This window comes from Rhincodon typus, chromosome 34, assembly GCF_021869965.1.
Source record: "Rhincodon typus isolate 14 chromosome 34, sRhiTyp1.1, whole genome shotgun sequence".
In the NCBI taxonomy this organism is placed as follows: domain Eukaryota; kingdom Metazoa; phylum Chordata; class Chondrichthyes; order Orectolobiformes; family Rhincodontidae; genus Rhincodon; species Rhincodon typus.
This window is the reverse complement of record NC_063365.1, coordinates 5,811,934-5,832,266: the sequence shown is the minus strand read 5'-3', so window position 1 is coordinate 5,832,266 and position 20,333 is coordinate 5,811,934. Positions and strand designations below refer to the sequence as shown.

Below are 20,333 nucleotides of genomic sequence, written 5' to 3'. Positions count from 1 at the left end.
TGTCCATCTACCCATTCTATGATAATTTTAAACCTACATCATTTGCTACAATCTTAAAGACCAGTTTTAATCATTCCTCAGACCCTGCAAATTTTTTGCTTCGATTTATTTTACAATTCTTTTTGTAATTTAAGATTTTTTTGAATATTTGCCATAGTTTCCCATTATTTGACACTGTGCATCTGAACTTTCAGAAGGTATTTGGCAATACATAATAGACCTGCTGGCAAAATTAAAGCATATGGAATTAATGAGACGATGACAATATGGATATAAAATTGGCTAAGGAAAAGTAAGCATAGTGCTGGTGTATGGTTGTATTTGATGCTGGAAAGAAAAGGCATTGCTCAGTGGTTAATATTAGAATCACTGGTCTTTTTGATCATATATCTTAGTGGCCTGGACTTGGTTATATGTGGCACGATTTTGACATTCGCAGATGACATGAAACTTGGAAATGGAGTAAATAATGAGGAGGATAGTATTAGACTTGGGGACATAGATAGATAAATATGAAGAGAAAAATAGAGTTAATGTTATGAATCCAGTGACTCTTTGCCAGTTCTAATGAAGGGTCACTGGACTTGAAACATTAACTCTGCTATTTCCTTCACTGATGCAACCAGGCCTGTTGAGTTTCTCCAATACTTTCTATTTTTGATTCAGATCTCCAGCATCTGCAGTTCTTGATTTTATTAAGCTGAAGAGGAGATTGGATAGAGGTATTCAACGCCATGAAAGGTTATGATGGAGTACAAATGGAGAAACAGCTTCCAATGGCAGAAGGGTCAGTAACCAGCGGTATAGGGTTTAAGATGACTGACAAAATATGACGAAGCCATATTTTAGACAGTAAGTTGCTGTGATCTTAAATTCATTTCCTGAAAATATTGGAAAGCAGATCCAGGAGTGACATTGAAAGAAAATTTAATACTTGAAGAGGAAAGAATTACAAGGCCATGGGGAAATTGCAATGTAGTGAAACAAATTTGTTAGCTCTACTAAAGAGCCAGTACAGGCACATTGGGCTGAATCTCCCTCTTTGGTGCTGTATCATTATAATTCTGAGTCTATAGGGCTACCATTTACAAGATGACCAGCTCAACCTGGAATCTAACACTAATCATCTAGCTGTCTTGCCTCAGCTTTCATCATTACCTTTGGTTCACTGGTACATTTTTAATTAATTAACTTTCACCTCACCACATGTTTGACAAGGATCACAAATTTGTCAAAGGTTAATATTCTTCAATGCAGCGAAAACAAGACAGTTAAAAGCATAATGCAAAACATGTCATTTTTTCCCCACCACCGATGTTGTTACAATCATTTTACCATTGTCTTTATCCTCCTCTACCTGAGCACCCTGTATTTGTACCCAGACATGTACCCAAACCTCACCTTTTTATCAATAGCTTATAATCTTCTGGAAAAATTGTCTTACATTTTCTGACGTCTCTACCCTCTCCATAGCTTCTCATTTAGCTACCCTGTTAAATATTTTGAAAGAATAATCAGTGTATTATAAATAAACACTTACTAAATAATGAGTTTTGACATTTATGGGTCAACATTAGATTAGGGGAAAAGCCAGAACTGTTTTTATGTCTTGGGAATAGTGCTGAAACATCCAACAATTATGTGATCTTCACTTTTTGCAATGGGTAATGCTATTCAGTCTATTGCTGCACTGGAACGCACACAACATGTTGGATGCCTTAAAGTAGACATCATATTCCTAAAACCTGGCAAATGTCTCTTCTCTTTTACTCGCTGTCCCACCACTCGTGTTCCATCACCATGAGTATCCAACTGCTTCACTGTCTTTTCAGCTGTTGACATCTTGTCCTTTTCATGTTGTTCTATCTGAATCTCCAGATGTTTCTGGATAGCCAGCCCAAGGACCTCAGGGTCTACAGAAGCCCCATAGACTTCCCACGTCATCCCCTTGTCATCCCATTTCACTTCCCGAACTGGAGATTCCTGGATTAGCTGGTTCTCGTCAAGGTTAACCTCTGGAAACATATGAACTAGGCAACTATCAGTTGGAGACAAGGGGCTAGTGCCTACTGACCTGCAGTCAACTGCCAAGGAGGTCTGTACCCCTGCATCCTTACGTTCCAGTTGATGATGATATCGAAGGGTCAGATCTGTTGTCATAGTCCACATGTCTCGTGTTCTTACACCCACATCATTATTTTGACTGCTTGGTGAAAAAGGGTGAGTAAATTTTTCCAGTTCCACTTTATTCTTATTGGAAGTGTCATGAGAATTCCTTTCAGCTGCAGCATGAATAGCTTCATTTTCTAGTGTTCCATGGCATTTCAGAAGATGCCTCGCATCTAGCCCCGATTCACTCACTGAAGACACCAACCTTGGGAATGCCAGAATCCCTGAAACTGGCAGTGGATGACAACATGCATCAACAACAGTTCCTCTTCCAGATTCACTGACAGAACTGACTAGTCTTGGAAAGAGATGGATAGCAGGGATTGGCAGTGAATGACAATAAGCAGGAGTGGTGTCTTGAATCGTCAAACCAGACATCAAGTGGCTTTGGTGTCTAGTACAAGTTTGATTACCCATTAAACTATTTTGATGAGAGGCAACTCCTTCCCGATATGTGATGTTACACTGACCCAAGGTGATTGTCTCATTTTCTGCCACATTATTGCCTTGATACTTTTTACCAGATTCTTGGACAACCTTGACACCAGAGCAATCGGGAGAGTTCTCTGAAAACATGAGCTGGCCCTGATGCATGGGACTGCATATGTCATTCTCCATACTATTGACTTGGTAGTCTGCAATGGTTCTACTTTCTCTGTCATTTTCCTGTTGCCTAGTGTCAATTTCACTCTCTGAAATATTGATCACAATCTTCTGGTTACATTCTTTAGACATCATTTCACTTGGAGAAATTGTACCATAGTCTCTGCCCAGCACAGGAGTTTGAAATGCAGCAGTAGTCTTAGTATGCACAGCATCAGCTGGATAGCATTTCTCCCCATAATCACAAACGATATCTGAGCAACTTCTGTGCATCACCTTCGCCTGCAATTTTCCTAGGTTTGAGTCTGCACATAACATTGTGTCTGCGTCCCTTCTCATGGAGAAGTTGGTGCTCCTGTGGCTGTTGCAGTGAACTTTCAAATTATCCTGAAATATTGGGAGTTCAGTGGCATGATTAGCATCAGGGATGGTTCCCATCTGGAAGCAGCGACATAAGGGGATCACAGTGAAATTATTTTGCGGTGTGAAGCAAGACGGATGATAAGGGCACCTCATGTCAGTTTCACTTGGAGAGACAAAGCCACTGAGGGTCTTCCTCAGTTCCTGTTTAATGGTCGGCCTTTCCTCTATGCTGTCCCTTCTGGGGAATAGGGTGGCAGAAGAACTTTTTGAAAGTGGGAAACAATCTGGTTCCAGAGTGTTATGACATGTTGTGTCTTGGGTTTCCTGGAAGGAATATTCAGATAGCCTTCGAGTGTAGGTAGCCATTCTGAAATGATACTCTGTGGTAATGAGAGCCAATATAAAAAAGGAATAATAAGTCAAGGATATGTATGTCATTCATCCTTCCCCACCAGCCTCCCACCTATCCAGAAGCAAAAGTCACATCAAAGTACATTTTTACAGAATCATAAAAATTTACAGCATACATGTGGGCCATCATTTTGCACTGGCCAAAAGACAGCTGTTCAGTCTAATCCTACTGTCCAGCTCTTGAAAGTTTTGCCACTTCAGTTGCATATCCAGATACTTTTTAAGTGTTGTAAGAATTTCTACCTCAACACCCTTTTAGGCAGTGAGTTCCTGAATCCTACCATCCTCTCGGTTAAAACATTTACCCTCAAATCCTGTCTAAACCTTCTACTCCATACCCTAAATCTAGACCCCCTGGTAATAGACCCCTCAAAAAAGTGAATACGGCTTTTCCATCACCCTCTCTTGATCCCTCATCATTTTATACACTCCAATTAGGTCTTTAATTCTGGCTCCAGCTTCATGCTTCACAACATTTTTGGTTTAACCCACTGCTTACAGATGCAATCACTCTTGTCCTTTTTTTCCTTGCCTTCGCTAACCCAGGGTTAAAATAGCCAATTGCACTGTACCCTACGCCCATTTCAGCTTAGACAAACAAATCTAACACAGAGCCAGGACTTAACCTGAGATCATGATATTCAAATGCTTGGGTTTCACAGTGTTTCATTTTGTTGTGGAAGTCGTGAATTAAGAGTGATAATTGTGGAATTTAGTTATGAAATATTTAACATGGAGAAAGACAGTACTGTCATGCAGAGAACCCTACAATCTCTGCACCACGGTCTCCTACTGCTTCTTAATTTGTTCAAAGGTTTTCTTTTAAGTTGAAATATCTGGACATCCATCCTTTGCGTTGACTGGTCTTTGTCCAAAAATTGCCTTTAACATGTACACTCCTATTTGAAGTAATATTCCAGATTTATCTTCCTCATATTGTTACTGGCTTATTTATCCACAATGAAGTTCTCTCTCATTTGCACCTTTCAAGATTTTTCCTCACTATCTTTCTGCATTCAAATTTGTTGATAAGTTATCACAATACAGCCACTATTTAATAAAGGAATAAGCCATCCAGACCACAGGAGCCCAGATTCCATCTCCCTGGTCAATGCTGATATCAACTGGAACAGCAGTTCAGGTTCTACATGCTGTTGGGTTAGAGACAGAAAAGTCAGTTGAGCTCCCACTCCTGCTTAGAAAATCCAGCCAGCTGCTGTTGAACTTGTAAAGCAGATTCAATCAGGTGCTGACAGTCTAAAATATTCACATTGTCAATTTGCCTTTTTGCTTGCTCACTGCTTGTTCTGCATACGCTAAAGCTAAATTTGAATGGGTTTGAAATTCTTAATCTTCTAATATCTGACACAATCAGGATTTCTGTTGGGGGTGGGAATTCAGCCTTTGATGTCAGGGTGGACTCTTGTGTAAGGACTGCAGTCACAGAAACCTCTCTAAATAAATTTAATAGATCTTTTCTACATTCACTCCTTTTCTCCCATCTTCTATTGAAGATACTTACTTATTTAAAAAAATTAAATACAGGTATGTGAAATGGCTGGAAAAAAAAATCACATTGAATACAACTGTGTTATAATGATAAACATACAATGAGTTCCACAGAGAATACGGGTCATGGAGCACACCGTACACACAGGGTGCTGGTCATTCAAGTGCATTGACACAGTATAATGGGCACAAATTATTAGGCACACAGGTAATGGACACAGAACAGTGTAAATGCAAAGTACTGGGCACAGAGCACTGGACACACAGTGTGAATAATTAGCATTGGTATTTCTACAGCATCACTATATTCGTCTCAATGAGAATCCCAATGGTGTGGAAACAGACCATTCATCCCCATTGAGTCCACACTGACCCTTCGAAGAGTATCCCACCCAGACCTTCCCGCTACTCTATCCCTGAATTTCCTACAGCTAATCCACCTAACCTACACAGCCTTGGACACTACGGGCAATTTAGCACAGCCAATCCATCTAACCTGCATATCTTTGGACTGTGGGAGGAAACTGGAGGAAACTCACGCAGACACAGGGAGAATGTGGACACTCCACACAGACAGTCGCTCAAGGGTGGAATTGAATCTGGGTCCCTGAAGCTGTGGGGCAGCAGTGAGAACCATTGAGCCACTGTGCCATGCCCCCATGTTGGTTAATGTCTGCATAGTGTATGTATTAACAGAGAGTATGCCAGAATGGTGTACTTCTGTGATCATGGGATATGTATCGGTGTGGTGTGGTTTGTTGGAATGGCTTGCGTTAGTGTAGTGGTACCTATGAGTGTTAATATGGAGTGCACGTGTGTGTCACTCTGGTAGCATTCTTAGGAAGGTGTATATCTAAATGGAGTGTGTCTGGAAACCAATAATGACCGTTACTGGAAGAATGGGCATGGTGAACTGGGAAAGAGAACTAAGTGAGGATCTGAGTCAATGTATGTGAAATACAAAAGAAATTGGGTAGAGCATAGAATACAATCAATGGGGCTGAGAGAGTTAGCATGGAATAAACCATTATGACAACAAGAATTGACATGGAGCATCCTCAGAAATACTGGGGTTGGGTGGGGTGAATATGAGGGACAGGCAATAACATTTGAGACTAGTATTTTGGCTGAACAGGGACATTCAGCGCTGGAAGCTAACGAACTGAGGATCCTGAGTCACCCGCCCAGCCTCAAGAAAGGGGGAAGGGATCAGGGATAGGCAGCAACAGACTCATTCAGAGAGATTACATTTCCTGATGACCAGGGGTAGTGCTTTTTTTTACAAAAGCAGTCTCTGATCTAATCCGCCCGGTCCTTGTGAAAAAGCAAGATGAGCTCTTGATTCTATCTGTGCACAGCCATTGAAAGAGGCGTCGCCGACCAAACAAACCGAGATTAGCCGGACCTGGTCTGAGGGGTTTTGTGTTTAAACAACACAAGAAAAGCTGAACATACCACCGAGATGATCGATTTGAGAAAGCAACAGGCCACATACCTGCTGGTAACATCCCTGCTCACAACACACACACACCTCGTCTCTCAACAAGCTGCAGATCAGGTCAAAACAAACATTAATTATTGTGATTATTTACATTGTTACAGGGCTAAGAACTGGGGGAGGAAACCGTTCCCGTGGAGTATTTAAAAAAATATTCTGCCTTTCGGCGGTTCCTCACGCCGCTGACTACCTCCTAGAATAAATAACAATAATAACGAGAATAACAAAAAATAATCAAAGGAACAGCAGATCAGCAGCCACCTGGTGCGTTGTTGAAGAAATCTCTTCAGGAGCTTTCTGCCAGGCAGCAACACTCACCGTTTCTGGAGGCGGATGGGAGGGCGATCTGGAATATCCACAAGTTTTAAGAAGCCTTGCAATGATTATTGTTTGTGTGATCCCTCCCCACCCATACAGTGTTCTAGAAATAAGAAGTTTGTGAAGGGACAGCAGCCACACACACTCTCGAATCCCTCCACACGTTGCATGCAGGCGAAATGGAGATAGAGCGAGACAGCGAGAGAATAAATAAATCTCCTTCTCATCCGATTAAGGTAGTGCCTGGGCCGGCAGCTCTCTCTCGTCTGGCAGGAGCTTCCTGCAATCAGGTGCACTGACTCTCGATTTCATTCCATTTTCACTCAAAAGTGATTCTAGCCAATCGGCCCCCAATTCCTCCCGTTGCCATTCTTTCCAGCCCAGTCTTACCCATCTCCCACTGTCTCGCGCGTGTGTCTGCTTTTGTGTCTTGCCCCTTTGTATCGGCCTCTCCCTGCCTTCAGAACCGTTATTTCCCCGTGTAGCTATATTTCATTCGCTGCTTGAAACGCCTGCCGTGAAATGGCTGCTAGAGATGTTGTTGCGACTTTGGGAAGAGATAATTGGGAATTCTCGGCGTGTGACTGCTGCGGTATTATTTTGTTGTGATCGTTTTAAAAATCTTACTTACTGGCGATTCAAAACTATTTTGTGCCTGTTTATGTAAGATACCAGGGTGAACAGCCTAGGCACAAAAGCAGATCACCATCCAGAGTGGAAGGTGAGGTGTACCAATTTTATACAGTTCAGAGTTACCACCCAGAAACAGGCTGTCCAGGATGTATAATCCCCAGAACTCTTTTTATTTTAAGAACCTATCTTCAATTCCTGTCTACTTATCTAATTCTCACTTAAATGCAAAAATGCAATCTTACCTAAAATGCTCCTTAGAGTAGCAAGTTTTCACGTCTCTAAAGGGGCTGCTATGAATTAATTATTGGATTTATTATTGATTACATCACATTTATGATTTCTTCCACAAGAGAAAACACTTCTCTATCTTTACCCCAGCAAATTCTGTCATAATTTTCTGGATCTCTAGAAGGTCACCTCTCAGTCTTCTCTTTCCAGAGAAAAGTGCCCAACTATTTGTGACAGCAAAATACCACAGATGCTGGTGTCTGAAATAAAAACAGAAAGTTCTGAAGAAACTCAGTAGGTCTGTGGAGAGACAAACAGTGTTAATGTCTCAAGTGCAAAGACACTTCTTAGAACTGAAACCATATGGTTCAGTCTGTAGTGACTGTACCAAGATCAGCCAGGTGGACCTCACAGAATGAGTTCCCCGATTGATGCTGTTAACCTGGTCCAATCAGGGAGACCTGGCCGACAGATTTAAACAGGGGGATCAGAGTTTCTGTTCACTCTGAAAGCTGGCTCTGAGGAAGCTGGACCAGTGTCAAGTATGTGCATGTGTAAATAAAGGGTGACTTCGTAATGGGATACTGGCCTCTGTGGAGTTATTTCAATGGTGACGAGAAAAAAAAAATACACTCCTGAAGAAATTTGCTTGCAACAATCTTTGAGTTAGTGGAAGCATTTCTGGCATCATGCCAATATTTGGGAAGCTTGACTTGTTTGATCCTGCCATCGAAGACTTGGCCCAGTATGTGGAATGACATTGGGGCAGATTACAAGCAGTGAGTAGTTTGTCTGACAGCTTGTGCGCCTGCAGCTTTTTTGATTATTAGGAGCTTAACATTTTCTGAAGCACCAACTTGTAAACCTTTCAAGAGTTTATGGATTTAGGTAAGGAATATTATGACCCCAAGCCTCTTCTAATTCTGACACCATAATCGGTTTTATTCAGCAATTTGAGAGCCAGGGAATCCATGTCGGTATTTTTAACATTGTTAAGATGACTGGCAGAGGCATGTGACTTTGGTTTAACCCTTAATGAGATGCAGAGAGACCATTTAGTACGTGGGATTAATGATATAACCATGCAAAAGTGCCTAATAGCTGAAGCCCAACTGGACTTCAAACAGGCACTAAACTGGCTTTGACATTAGAAAATGCAGCAAATGGAGTATTTGAATTACAGGGTACGCCAATGTAAGTGGACAGTCTCAGCAGGCTGACCAAGCTTGGCGGACAGCACTTCAGTGAAGGCAATTGTGTGGCCTCACTCAGGACATATTCTGAACAGAAGGACTCTATGTCAGCCCACAGTAAAACCCCAAAACTAAGTCAAGCCTCAGCCAAACAGTTAAAGTTTTCTTCAGGATCCGGGCCAGCAAGCCATTTTAGGTACTGCCAGTATGTGGATTTGAGACAGCAAAAGAGTCACACTAGGCCTGAATTGAGTAAGAGAATTCAAAGGCCAGTATCCAGGAGACTGCACTTCCTGGAAAGCCCACCTACAGCTGGCTTGCAACAGTTAAATTGCTTGGCAACATCCAAATCAGAACTGATCAATCAAAATAAATGTCTGGTTAAATGGTCACCCGGTTCTAATGGAGGCTGATACCGGCGTGGCTGTATCAGTGATCGCAGAACCAGCCTTTAGCAAAATTCACCCTGGACTCCAACCCTTAAGTTTTAGTAAGACCGTGGCTGGACTGTGAATCTAGACTGGGGAATCTTTACAGATTAAGGGTACAACTTCAGATCCAGTCTTAAGAAAAGCAGTTGGGTCAGCTACCACTGATTGCGGTAAAAGATTCGGGCCTAAGCTTGATGTGGTGAAATTGATTGAGAAAGATTCACCTTCATTGGCTCAACAATTTTTTGATTAGAAAATGGCTGCCTGAGTGAAGTCCTAGTTAAATACCCGGAGGTTTTTCAGGAAGGTCTTGGGACTATCAAAGGAGCCAAGGCCACCTTGCATGTTGACCAGGAAGCAATTCCATGATTCTGCAAGGCCCATCCAGTGCCATCTGCCTTACAGGCCAAAGTAGAGGCAGAAATCAGGAGGCTGGAAAGTGAAGGAATCATCAAACCAGTACAGTTTGCAGAATGGACAGCTCTGGTCATACTGATTGTGAAGCCCGACGAGTCAGTTGGCCTTTCTGGAGATTTTAAACAAATGGTAAACCACTTTCGCAGCTGGATAAACATCCAATCCCTTGCACAAAGGATTTACATGCAAAGCTGGTGGGGAGGCTGTCCTTCAGAAGCTGGACATGAGCCATGTGTACCTGCAATTATAGTTAGATGAGGACTCCCGGAAGTATGCTACAATTTAATACCCATAAGAGTTTGTACCAATATATGAGACTGCTACTTGGGGTATCATCAGCCTGTGCCATTTTTCAGCAGATGATAGAAAACATTTTACAAGGTCTACCCCAAGTCACCATTTATCTGGACGATGTGCTAATAACACAGTAGACCAATAAAGAACACTAGAACTTGGATATAGTCCTTGGACGTTTCTCCAAGGCGGACCTACACCTTAGATGGGAAAAATGTGTGTTGCAGGCACCTCAGGTACCTACTCTGGCTACAGATTCAACAAGACCGTGCTACACCTGTTGGAAGATAAAGTGAAAGGTGGCATCAGCTCCCACGTCTGTACCAGAGCTTAGGTCTTTTCTTTGATTGGTGAATTATCACGTAACCTGGCCTCCAACCCGGCACACTTACATCTCCTATTGAAAAAGGGTTGGCCTTGGAAAAGCTCTCATAGCCAAGATGTAGCCTTTAGGAAAGTGAAGAAGCAGCTATCATGGACTAAGATGTTGGCACACTATGATCCCAAGTGAGATCTGGTGCTGATCCCAAGTGAGATCTGGTGCTGACATGCGATGCCTCCTGTATGGTATCAGGGTAGTATTGGCTCACAGATGGCCCAATGAAAAGGACACCCAATAGCATATGCTTCCTGGACTTTGGCTGATGCAGAGCGCAAATATCTCCAGATAGAGAAGGAAGATTTGGCTGTCAACTTTTGGTGTGAGAAAGTTCCAACAATACCTTTACGGATGTAAATTTATAATAGTAACAGACCACAAACTCCTGTTATAATAGTAACAGACCACAAACTTCTCAAAGAGGACAAGGCCATGCCACCCATAGCTTCAGGTCGAATTCAGTGGTGGGCTCTTATTCTAAGTGTGTACAATTACAAGTTGGAACATCATCTGGGAGTCCAAGTAGCAAATGCAGATGCCTTGAGCTGCCTCCTACTGGTAGATACACCACCTGTGGTGCCACCACTGGAAGAGTCCATTCTGGTTTTAAGCTTTCTGGATACTCTTCCAGTCACCACTGACAATATCAGACTGTGGACACAAAAAGATCCAGTTCTGGCAAAACTAAAACAGCTGGCGCTGATGGGAGGAAAAGGGTCATCACAACCAGAATTGAAACTTTTCTGGACCCGGCAAAACCAGATAATCATAGAGGACGGCATTTTATCATGGGGAGCAAGAGTGATTGTCTCAAGCAAAGGTTGCTGCCAGATACTGGCTGAACTCCACCAGGGACATCCACGGGTTTCCAAAATGAAGATGTTGGCAAGAAGTTATGTCTGGTGGCCAGGGTTGGATGCAGACATAGGTGCGTTGGTGCGGCAGTACCCAGAGTGCCAATAAGGACAAAATTTACCACCAGCAGCTACCCCACATTTGTGGGAATGGCCAGGTAAACCCTGGACTTGATTACACGTCGACTATGCCGGCCCTTTCATGGGCTCAATATTCTTAGTCATTATGGACGCTTACTCAAAGTGATTGGATGTGCATAGAGGCCATTCATTAAACATGGGGATAACAATACAAAAGCTGCGAGTATCTTTTGCAATACACAAACTTTCAGAAGTGTTGCTCACGGGCAATGGGCCATCATTTACTAGCAGGAAATTCAAGTATTTCCTAAAGTCGAATGGCATTCACTATGTACGGACAACTCCATCCATCGTCCAATGGTCTGGCGGAAAGAACAGTCCAAACTTTGAAGGCAGACTTAAAGAAATAGTCTACACTTTCACTTGGTAGCAACTGACCTGGTTCCTATTTATCGGGCCACCGCCCATGGAACTGCAGGGATAGCTCGAGCAGAGTTGCTAATGGGAACAAGACTCCACACCAGGTTAAATCTGACCTTCCTGGACTGAAGGAGGGGGTGAAATGGCATCAGGAATGCCAATGCCAAACACAAGACTTGTCTAAGCGAGAGAGACAGTTTACTTGAGCAGTCAAAGTTTGGTGCCAAAACCAATGAAGTGGCCCTGCATGGGTAAAGAGGCATGATTGATGCAACGTCAGGTCTTGTGATGTACAAAGTTCAGGTAGGTGAGGTGGTCCTGAACAAGCGTGTGAACCACATGAAAGCTATAAATTCGCAAACAGGGCAGGAGCAAAACATACCTGGCCCTTCAGAATAGCTGGAAAGGTTGTTGGAACCCGTGGGTTCTCCACCTCCATCTAGCGTCAAACAAACATTAGAGTCTGAGATGATCACGGTGGATGTCATAGCCTCGATACCTTTTATCACGTGAAGAAGAGGATGAATTTGTTCCAAGACGCTCTGGGTGCAAGAGGCAGGCTACACGCCACCCATATCGGAGGCTGAGCCAGAGAAACCGGATCTGGTGTGAAAACGCCCTACGAGAGGCTACAAGACAAAGAACAGGTCTACAACCAGGTTACCCTGGTCCAATCAGGGAGCCCTGGCTGACAGATATAAACAGGAGGGTCAGACACCTTGTTCCCTCAGAGCTGGCTCTGAGGAAGCCAGACCAGTGTCAAGTACAATGCATGTGGAAATAAAAGGTGACTTGGTGATGGGATACCAGTCTCTGGCGTTATTTCGCAGTCCTTCATAGATGTTTTGGACAGTTCTGCTATTATTTTGGTTCTGATTAAATTCTGATGCTACAGTAGGGAAGGAAGTGAGAATAGGACACCAGGTGCTGCCAACACTGGGGCTGAGGATAAAGATAATATTTTACCCAGACAAGCCTTGACATGCTTATTTGCTGTTGAGCGATGGGGATACCCAGTGGAGGGCTCTCTACGTGGGAGTCCTCCCACTTTCCACCCCAGGTCCCTAATGGAGGGTGTTGCAAGCAGCAGTCCCTTTATAACCGCAGACTGTGGCAGTTCATGGACTCCCAGGTTGACTGACAACTTGGAAATCCTTCTGATATGCATATGACAGAGATCTCCACTCAGCCAGAATGGTGTGATAGCTGCAGCAAGAAGCCTCCACTGAAGGCAGGTTCTTGCTGTGAGCTTTGTAGCAGTGTCTGCTCATTTCAAGGGACTACCAGAAGAGAACTGAAGAGAATTTTTAAGTCAGTGTTTCTGGACTAGGAGCCAATTGAAGCCAGTGAGTACAGGGACAGCAGATAAATGGGACTGGAGCAAGTTAGAATATGGGCAGCAGAGTTCTGAATGAGCGCACATCTATGGACGGTGGAATATGCAAGAGCATTGAAGTAATCAAGTCCGGAGGTAAGAAAAGAAAAGGTTCAGCAGCAGATAAGCAGAAGCAGGATTTCTACCAGATTATAGGCCTATGCTAAATACCTGAATTCGTAGTCAAGGCTTGCACTCCCAGTGCACTACTGAGTGAAAGCTGTGCTATTAAAGATATCTTTTAGAAAAAATATTAGAATTTCTCTGACCTCTCAAGGAGATGTAACATATTCCATGACATAAAACATGATCACTTTGTAGATTGTATGGTCTGGCTGTGCTAAAATTCCTGCATTACAACTTTGACCGTCATTTGAAAGTAATTCATTAGCTCAGTGCCACGGTAATGTCGAAGTTATAAAAAGCCCCAGAAATTCAGCAGCTATTGCCCAACTCTTGAGAAAGGTGTTGTGTTGGCCTTTTTTTTTGAGCTGGGACAGTTTGTGTGTTGACATCACATTCACAGAAGTGGGTAGTTCCAAACGTTAAGCTCAGTGTTAATAATGGAATGGTGATATTCAGGTTCAAGATGGGATGGTAAGTGATTCTGAGGGGAAGTTTAAGTTGATGGTATTCTAATGCATCTGCTGCCCTTGAGGTGGTGAGTCCTAGATTTGTGAAAGGCTGCTGAGGAAGCCTCAGAGATTTGGTGCACATGGTGTACACTGATACCACAATAAACTGGTGGTAGATGGAACAAAAACAAAGTTGCTGGAAAAGCTCAGCAGGTCTGGCAGCACCTGTGAAGGAAAAAACAGAGTTAACGTTTAGCGTCTGGTGACCCTTCCTCAGAATGTTCTGAGGAAGGGTCACCGGACCCGAAACGTTAACTCTGTTTTTTCTTTCACAGGTGCTGCCAGACCTGCTGAGCTTTTCCAGCAACTTTGTTTTTGTTCCTGATTTACAGCATCCGCAGTTCTTTTGGCTTTTATTTGGTGGTAGATGGAGTTTGTGTTGAAGCCTTTTACAAAATCACCATAAATTATCCAACTTTCTGTCTCTCCACAATATTTAAGAGAGACCAGAGATTTTCTCTTGATCCAGAGAAGGACCACCTCAAATCCAAGAGCTTTACACTGACATCCACTCAATGACACCCTAGCATTCTGCCTCACCTAATCCTCCCAGTAATGAGAACATAAGAACATAAGAAGGAGCAGGAGTAGGCCATCTGGCCATTGAGTCTGCTCCGTCATTCAATAAGGTCATAGCTGATCTATTCGTGGACTCTAGCTCCACTTACCTGCCCGCTCACCGTAACCCTTAATTCTTTTACTGTTCAAAAATCTATCTTTGCATTAAAAACATTCAATGAGGTAGCCTCAATTGCTTCACTGGGCAGGGAATTCCACAGATTCACAACCCTTTGGGTGAAAAAGTTCCTCCTCAACTCAGTCCTAAATCTGCTCCCCCTTATTTTGAGGCTATGCCCCCTAGTTCTGGTTTCGCCTGCCAGTGGAAACAACCTCCCTGCTTCTATCTTATCTATTTCCTTCATAATTTTATATAAGATTCCCCAACTCATTCTTCTAAATTTCAATAAGTATAGTCCCAGTCTACTCAATCACTTCTCATAAGCCAATCCTCTCAATTTCAAAACAACCTAGTGAACCTCCTCTGCACACCCTTCAGTGCCAGTGCATTCTTTGTCAAGTAAGGAGATCAAAAATTTACAAATAAGGAGTGCAAATTTATAATGTAGGATGCACAAAACACACAATGACACCAAAGGGAAACAGTGAAAAGACCTTACTTAATTTTTTACATTGACAGTGAGATGAACAGTATTATGCCCCCTTGTGGCCAACGTTTTTCCAACAGCCATTGTCCAGACTCTCAAATGAATTTAATCACTGGGGTCAGATATTGAAGCTAAATGATAACTGTGGCACTATGACCCAGTGAGACATCAGAAGAGGGATGTATTGTTTTAGCCTTGACTAAGGAGGCAAAGTAGTGAGAAGAGATTGTGGTATTGTCATGGGAATGATCAAAGGAACGATGACTGGTAACTTTGTCTTCTAAACCTTACTCAGAAAGTCTACTGATACCACTGTGTTAGTCAAAGAGATGGAGATGGCTGGGACTTATTGTAGAATGCACAGTGAATAGTGTATTTTACAACAAGCAAGGTCTATTTACTCAGCATCAGTCTGTTTAAATTCTGCACTACATTAGACAGTCTACAAAATCTACCTATAAAGAGTATCTATGAAGGATAGAAAACAGAACTGACTGTAACTGTAATTGTTAGTTACATTCGAAATTGGGTCAGACTCTCCAAGGATTGACTCTGTTCCATTTTTATACCACAAAAGAACTTTGCATTTCTGACAATATTCTGATCAGGGCTTTTGCAGAAATGCGCAGCTGTATTTCCATTCTGACAAGTCTTCTGTAGTAAAGATTGTTACAGGAGACAAACCAGCCAATATATTGGTCCAGAATCCCAAACTGCCACTGACAGCTGTTTTCAAATGGTAAGTGTGTAAGATGAGTGTGAGGTTAGGGTGCTGCAAGGGTAGGGAGCCAGTGGTAATGGGGTAGGATGACAAGCAAATAGCTTTCCAGGTGGGTTGGGGTAAGGTGCCAGGTTTGTAGGGTGCCAAATGGGTAGAGGTAGAGTGCCAGGAGCAGCCAGATGGGAAGGGTGCCAGGGCACAAGGTGGCAATATGGCCAGGTAAGTGATGGAATGATGAGGGTGAATCAACATGGATGGAAGATATTGGGCCCAGCAAGGGAGAGGGGATTATGTGGTATCAGGTCCTGGAGGAACTAGAGTTGGGGCTGGAGCTATCAGGTCTGGCAGCAGGGAAGTGGGGATTATGTTTGGAGCTGGGAAGAAGGTCATCAGCTCCAAAGTGGGAGAAGGGGATTCTGGTTTGATGTGGCTGAAGGAAATGCTTTGAGTCTGAGTGGGGAAAGGATCTTGCTCAGCAATGAGGGAAGACGGGGCCAGGCTCCAGGGCAACGGAGGGGGTGTTGTGTGTGAGGAAGATGTATTTGTTGGGTGAAGTTATTTAGAGGTCACTTTAAAAGCTACTCAGGAGTTAGACCAGCTATTTAGTAGCTTAACTTCTTCTGCGTAAATATTTACTTAATTGCAGCATTAGGTTATTTGTCCCATAGCATGTGTTTAGTGCCACATAAGTATGTACAAATTAAGGAAGTAAAATTAATCCCGATAACCACTGGCACCTCCAGGCTTGATTGGCTGGAGAATTATGCAATTACAACTGGCTGGCAACATTGTCATTATGATATGTGGGAGATATGAGGTCAATTTCTGATGAATTAGACTTTGATGGAACATAGTCCAATGAGTTAACAATTGCTATATTTAATAGCAGCATCTCAATGAACAAACTCATTGCTAAAGTAGTAATGCCTGTTGCTTCTTTCTGAAAATAATTATACCAGCTTTCCTATTTTGTATTGCCATGGTGGATGGCTATAGTTTCCATGAGCTGAATCTTGTCCTATTTTGCTGTGTCAGTTTTGTCAAGTTTCCCTGAGGCATTTCTAACTGCGACGATCAGAGATTCCTTGCCATATCGTTCTGAACTCATCTCATTAGCTACTTATCCCACCCCTATGGCATCCTTCTTGTCTAATGCTAGCCTAATTGTCCCACTTGTCATGCCAGAAGAACTTGCCACTGCCAGGATATCCCAGAACTGATCATTATCCCTGGTGCAGGAGTCATCTTTAAAAGGCCACTGTGCACCTGCAGAAGCACTGTCAGCTTGGAGCTGCCCTGCATGGTGACTGACATTTGTTCTTGAAATTGCAGAGAAGGGAAATTGTCACCTCACTTTGTCAGCTGAGACCTGGAGGTTCTGATGGATGTGGTAATGCAGAGCAAACACAGAGGCACTGAGACAACCTCTCCTGATTGTTTTGGATCTACCTGTTCAAGTGGCTGCACATCCATCCAGAAGTCCACTCATAGCGTCTCCTTGGCCACAATCCATCAATAAAAAACAATAACAAAAGCCTTCACATAAAATCTTTATCAAAGAATATATCCAACTGTACAAACAACAATGAATTATACACCCTTATGCATTCTCTTTTGTGCCAATTTCAAGATGCCCTTGCCTGTCATTGAGCAACTCTGGGCATGATGACCCAGTTTAAGCGCGCAACACCATGGCATGGATGGCAAAGTTTGGGCTGGCTGACAAAGTGATAATGTTGGGAGCATGACTGCTCTTATCCTGAGGAAAATGCAGCAGGTTCGCCTTCCACAGTGCCCTTACTACTTCCACATTGTGGCATCTCTGCAATTATAGAAATCTGTGAGAGCCAACACACCCTTTTATGTTCTGATATCTCAAGCATTAAGGGTAGACTCATCATCAAGCTTGGAACTTTTCTCGAACCTGTGATGTTGTAGCACTTACTCTCTTAATCGTGATCCACTTACCATTACCAGCACACTGTGCCCTATCTATAGGATGCATACAGTAAAGCCACCAAGGCCTTTTCTGCAGCAACTTCAGAACCTGTGAGCTCCTACAAGGATAAATGGCAGGAAATTCATGGGAAAACCATCACCTCCAAGTTCCCCTTCAAGTTACAAAGCATCTCAATTTGCACTACAGGAGGACCTTCATCTCGAATTGTAGAGTTTCAAGGCCACCATCACCTTTTCAAGAGAAACTATGGATGAGAAATAAATGCTGGTTTTGCCAATGATGTTCATGTCCTGAGAATGAAAAATAATAAATAACATCCCCCTACATCAACCTCACCTGATACACAGCAGCCCCAACCATGCCTGGGAGTCTTGGGATTGATAAATTCACCTTGCAGTTTCTAACAAGGTTAGAGGTTAATGGTCAGGGCAGAAATCCAACAAATAGAATTCCAGTTTCATGGTGATGCTATTTTCATCCAGATGAAACTGGCTTTGCAAAGTCAGTCTGTAACAGTCAGCAGGGTCTGCAAACAATGAATAGCACAAATCTGCTATTACCATCCCATACGTCACATTATCAGATGGACCTGCAACACACAAACACATCACTTTAATGTCTAATCTCTCAAACAGAGTGATCCAGACATTTTTCATTTTAATATGTGGAACAGAACAATTAATTATCTATTTAATGCAGCAGCTCTGTTGACCCACCTCTGGAGCAACAAATAATCTTAGCTTTAATACCACTGATGAACACTGGTCAAATCTTATTTAGTGAATGCAAATCCATGATGCCAAGAAATCACCTCCTCATTTGCTTAATTTAAAATGATTAGTCTGCTACTTAGTCTGGAGAAGAGATGCAGCAGTGCTTCATAAGGAATTTATTCTATGGAGGTCCCAGTGATAGAGTTTGGTTATTCTGGCTTGACTTGAACCTGTTTAGGTTTTAGAACACTGGGCAATAGATCCAACTGATTCTTTGAGCTTTCAAAATCTGATCTATGACATTGGAAAAATTAAAGGAATGAATTTCGTTTGGATTAGAATATCACTTCATACTTTTGATTTCCTATTTCCAAGTAACGCTGGTCTCATGCTTAGACACAATATGAGCTTTCAATTTTATATCTGCATCATCAATAATATTGCCTACTTCCAGAACTATAGTATTACCAGACTCTACTCTTCAGTTCCTTGTTGAGGAAACCTTCATCTTCTATTACCTCTGGCCTTGACTAGGTGAGATGTTTTATAGTGGCCCCCACGTTCCACTCTGCAATCTTGACATTATTTAAATTCTCCAGGCTGTATGCTTACTCTCTCAATGTGCCATTCACCAATCATCCCTGTATTCAGCGGATCCAGCTTACACAACTCTGATTTAAAATTCTTACCCTGGTTTTCAAACCCCTCATGCTCTCATCCATCCCTAACTTTATAACTTCCGAGTCCCAAACTCTCCGAGATAGCCACTTGCTGCTAATTCTGGATTGTTAAGCATCCCCAATTTTAATCATTCCAGTATTTGTGGCCTTGCCTTCAGTTATCTAGGTCCCAAGCTCTGCAATTCTCTCCACACCTCTCAGCCTCTCTACCTCAGGTTCCCCCTTTAAACACCTTAAAAATGACCTTTTTTGCCAAGGTATTGGTCACTTAATATCACCTTATGTGGCTCAGTGTCACTTTTTAAATTAAACCTTCTGTGATGCACCTTGGGACACTTTATTATGTTCCATGCCTTACGTGAATACAACGTTATTGCAAGCAGCCCTGTTCATATATTGGTCTTGTGTGTGCTTACCTATTTTTTGATTCATTTGGGGGCCGTGGGCATCATTGGCTGGGTCAGCATTTATTGCCCATCCCTAGTTGCCCTTGAGAAGGCAGTGGTGAGCTGCCTTCTTGAACTGCTGCAGTCCACATGCTGTAGGTTGATTCTGACCCAGAGACACTGAAGGAATGGTGATATATTTCCAAGTCAGGATGGTCAGTGGCTTGAAGAGGAACTTGCAGGGGTTGGTGTTCCCATGCATCTGCTGCCCTTGTCCTTTTAGATGGAACTGATCATGGGTTTTGAAGGCATTGTCTAAGGATCTTTGATGAATTTCTGCAGTGCATCTTGTAGATGGCGCACACTGCTGCTACTGAACATTGGTGGTGGAGGGAGTGGATGTTTATGGAAGTGGTGCCAATCAAGTGGGCTGCTTTGTCCTGGATGGTGTCAAGCTTCTGGAGTGTTGCTGGAGATGCCCCCATCCAGGCAAGTGGGGCGTATTCCATCACACTCCTAACTTGTGCCTTGTAGGTGATGTACACGCTTTGGGGAGTTACTCGCTGCAACATTCCTAGCCTCTGACCTACTCTTGTTGCCACTGTGTCACTATGATGAGTCCAATTGAGTCTCTGGTTAATGGAAATCCCAAGGATGTTGATAGTGGGGGATTCAGTAATGGTAACTCTATTGAATGTCAAAGGCATTACAGCGACATTGATGAGGTAGCCCTCGAGGCGAGAGACACGACTCTGACGTTGGTTGGTCCGGCACAGGCAGAGGTGAGGCAGAAGAGTATCGGCCCAGCAGCAAAAGATGACATTTGAGGATCGGTGACTTCGACGCTGGTTGGGTCTGGTCTAGATGGTGGCGAACTGGTTGCACAGGCGTTGTTG

General features: G+C 42.9%; 1 protein-coding gene and 1 long non-coding RNA gene across 6 annotated transcripts in view; one reads left to right on the top strand and one right to left on the bottom strand.

The window, feature by feature from the left end:
• Positions 1-716: 716 nt before the first annotated feature.
• The window catches only part of LOC125486868, a 90,025-nt gene continuing 70,408 nt past the window's right edge, over positions 717-20,333 (top strand). The window contains exon 1 of the long non-coding RNA XR_007265489.1: positions 717-787. This is a non-coding gene — a long non-coding RNA (uncharacterized LOC125486868). The remainder of the gene's footprint in view (positions 788-20,333) is intronic.
• Positions 3,403-20,333, bottom strand: part of shld2 (shieldin complex subunit 2) — a 97,202-nt gene continuing 80,271 nt past the window's right edge. For 4 of the 5 annotated variants that reach the window (XM_048616379.1, XM_048616376.1, XM_048616377.1 and 1 more), the window contains 2 exons: positions 17,995-18,247; positions 3,403-3,515 (listed from right to left, as the gene is read on the bottom strand). In XM_048616379.1, the coding sequence (XP_048472336.1) occupies positions 18,075-18,247 (173 nt within the window). In that variant the 3' untranslated portion in view covers positions 3,403-3,515; positions 17,995-18,074. Of the gene's footprint in view, positions 3,516-17,244; positions 18,248-20,333 lie in introns of those variants that run through there. The other variant, XM_020518332.2, reaches the window with a different exon arrangement.